Source organism: Arachis duranensis, chromosome 2 (genome assembly GCF_000817695.3).
Source record: "Arachis duranensis cultivar V14167 chromosome 2, aradu.V14167.gnm2.J7QH, whole genome shotgun sequence".
NCBI classification, from domain to species: domain Eukaryota; kingdom Viridiplantae; phylum Streptophyta; class Magnoliopsida; order Fabales; family Fabaceae; genus Arachis; species Arachis duranensis.
Window position 1 is genome coordinate 74,085,168 of NC_029773.3, and position 3,270 is coordinate 74,088,437.

A 3,270-nucleotide genomic window follows, 5' to 3' on the forward strand; every position below is an offset into this window, starting at 1 on the left:
AAACTCGATCTCGATTGGTTACAAAATCGGTTAGGATAGACTTTGGCCGAGTCAGGTCGGCTAAACTTGCCCTACTAGGTGATTAGCTTCTTGAGGACTAGTTTAGTTAAATTCATGGAGTCAGATTTTATGGGTTAATTTTTATTGTGATATAAAATAAAAAGTTGTTAGGTAATGAAATTTCAAAGAGGAAATTGTAGTGGTACACAGCAAAAAAAAATTCCAGTGACTTACCAAGACAGTGTGAAGTCCCACACGTTTTCCAGCCTGTATATTGCGGACACTATCCTCAAAGAACAACTGAAAGTGACACATTGAACCAAAGAATATGTAAGCAAACACCTAAAAAGGTTAAGATGTAACAAAATCTCATGATGATAATTTGACTGCTCAAGAAGATATGGGTATGTTTTGTTTGAGAAAACATTTTCTATTTTCTATCTTTTTAAATTTTTATTTAAAATTAAAAATTCAAATTACGTATTTTATTTTCTTACAGTTCTTTGTGGGTCAAGATTGGCAATCTTAAGAGCCAATTCAATGGCATTCTCTGATGGCTTGCAAATTATTGGTGTCTTTGGCAACACATGAGTGGGATTTGGTTTAGAAAAGTGATCAATGATATCAAAGATTTGTGAGGTTCTTGAAGCATTGTTCTTTGATGATCCAAGAAACAGAATGTCATCTTCATCATCAGAGACACTGGTCTTGTGGATTGGATTAAGAGTCTCAAAGCATATAATTCCTTCAAAGCAGTCCTCTAATCCAAGCCGGCTTAGCGCCTTCGCCGCGTGGACCTTGTCCGCGTTTGTGAAGATCTAAAGAAGAAAATTAGACACCAAAATTTAGATCATCATGAACAATAATTATATAGTGTGTGTTTGGATTAACGTTTGTAAACAAAGGTTTGTTTAATGTCTCATTGCTTCCATGAACACTACTTACAAGTTTCCTGTAGGGAAGGCTGAGTAAAAGGTTCCTTAGAACCGGGTCCGGTTTTAGATTCTCATAAGGCAATCTTCCATGGACAAAACTGTATAATGCACAATTCAAAAGTCAATGTCAAATTTCAAAGTCAGATTCAACCTGTTTAGTAACCGTCTCGAATATTAGAATATACTAAAATAGTAAAATTAGAGAAAAAAAATAAGGGGAGGAAGATACCTATGATATTCATCATAGTCAAAGTCATATCCAATAGCCTGAATAAAAGTTAGAAATCAATTAAGTTGTGAGAATCCAACAATGGAAGAACCAAAGAAATGACAAGGAAAAATAAGCAAAAAGTCATGCATACCCTTAGACCAGCCATAGTTGTGCCGTAGTTCTTGTAAAGAAGGTTGGACAAGTCATCAATTTTGCTTGGGTCTATGCCAAGCTTCTCAACCATGTAATCTAAAATTACAATTATGCCCCTCATGTCAATATCAGCAAAAAAGCATCAATAATGGAGAAACATTATTAATGAGATTACTCTAAATCATACCTTTAATATTTTGGAGGCATGATTTTGCAAGACCAGAACTTAGAGGATACAAAGTATCATCTAAATCTGCATAAAAAAGTTCAATAGTTAGTCACAACATACCCCAAAATCTTAATTTTTCAAAATTTAGAACTTGATGAAACAAAATGGTATCATTGCAAAGGATTACCAAAAAGAAGGCAATCATATTTCGGCCTCTCGGCTTGTTGTCTGAAGCGATTCTCATACTCCATGTCGATCGATTCGGAAACCTTAAACACACAACATAAGAAAACAATGTTAGCATGATAAGTTCATGAACTTGCAAAGAATTTATAGATTCTTCAAATCTATAGAACTTCATGTCTTTAAATGATTGCTTCAATTGACTCAGATTAGCACCAAAAAATACAACAAAGGGGGCCACTTCAATCCATTTGGGATAAGGCTTTGTTAATTTTCTGAGTGGACAATCCACAACAAGTGGAATAGGTTTATAGTCATTAAAAAGTTATGAATTAAAAAAAAGAGAGTTTCTTTCAATTGTGAAAATTTTGCAGCCACAAGAAAAGGATATCCAAAGTTATTATAATATTCTGAACAGAGTTTTCCTGAGAACAGAGCAAAATTTTACTTCCCAAAGTGCACCAACTTTTGTTATAAATTTTTGCTCATTTGACACTAACTGTTCATGATTGAACTGAAACAGATTCTTTAATGGGGAAAAAGGTGGGGAAAAAAAGAAAAAAGAACACTTTAAGGTAATGCATATTTTATATAAAGTCTCATCATATCATGGTATATATGGTTTCTATATTCAAAACATTAGGTTCCATAATCTTGGTAATAGTCATGGATTTCAATAATAAATTATATTCAATGATCAAGGTTCATGAAGCCAAAGGGTAAAGGATTATTGGTGGCAATGACAAAAGAGAATTATGAAGGGAAACAAAAAAAAAATGCTAGAGCATTGAAGAACATATATAATGAAGGTTTTAAGCTTACCCAAAAAGGGAAATAAGAACAACAAGTGATGGATTTTAAGGACAAAAGAAGAGGGTATGAAGAAGCAAAAAGCTTTTAGAGAGAGAAGGGTAATTGAATTGAAAGAAGCAAGAGGAAGAAGAGGAGGGGGGAAGAACAATAGAAGCAAGAGGGGGTTTATATAGGCAAAGGAGGTTGCTTCTATCTATGGAAGGAGTCATTGAATAATATACAATTTTTTTTGCATTACAATTTTATTTTTATTTTTATTCAATTACGTTTAATTGTGGAATACAATAACCAATGAAACTAGTACAATGATTATTATATGATTCACTTCTCCAAGAAAGTGACAGCTAATTCAATTTCGTTAATTGTTTTCTAATTTTTTTTAATAGGAATCAAAGTTTGATTTCTTCTTTACATGTTGCTGCTATAGATTATAGAAGGAATAAATAGTAAAATAGTTGTAAAATAACAAGGGAGGGGGGAGGTAAAAGAAAAATGCTACATGCAATATTATTATTTTTTATTACTATTTAACTAATAATAATTTATATTTATATTTATAAAAATTTTATATATAAAAATATATAACAATTTAATATTTATATTAGTCAAATAATAACCAAAAATATTAAAAATGATTGACTTCTAAAAATTTTTCAAGAGAAAATATAGGATTATATTATTAAAATTCTTAATTGTATGTTAAATAGAGTTTTAAAAAATATATTTATAATTAGATAGTGAAAAATACAAATACATCTCAAATTTAATACTATCCATTATAGTTAGAACTAAACTTGATAAACATA

At 31.0% G+C, this 3,270-nt stretch overlaps 1 protein-coding gene across 1 annotated transcript in view; it reads right to left on the reverse strand.

Moving 5' to 3' along the window:
* The window catches only part of LOC107474878 (uncharacterized), a 3,315-nt gene extending 675 nt beyond the window's left edge, over nt 1–2,640 (reverse strand). The window contains exons 1-8 of the mRNA XM_016094525.3: nt 2,474–2,640; nt 1,656–1,737; nt 1,487–1,552; nt 1,298–1,395; nt 1,165–1,202; nt 946–1,033; nt 498–818; nt 235–300 (exon numbers count right to left, since the gene is read on the reverse strand). Of these exons, the coding sequence (XP_015950011.1) occupies nt 235–300; nt 498–818; nt 946–1,033; nt 1,165–1,202; nt 1,298–1,395; nt 1,487–1,552; nt 1,656–1,719 (741 nt within the window). The 5' untranslated portion in view covers nt 1,720–1,737; nt 2,474–2,640. The remainder of the gene's footprint in view (nt 1–234; nt 301–497; nt 819–945; nt 1,034–1,164; nt 1,203–1,297; nt 1,396–1,486; nt 1,553–1,655; nt 1,738–2,473) is intronic.
* Nucleotides 2,641–3,270: the final 630 nt, after the last annotated feature.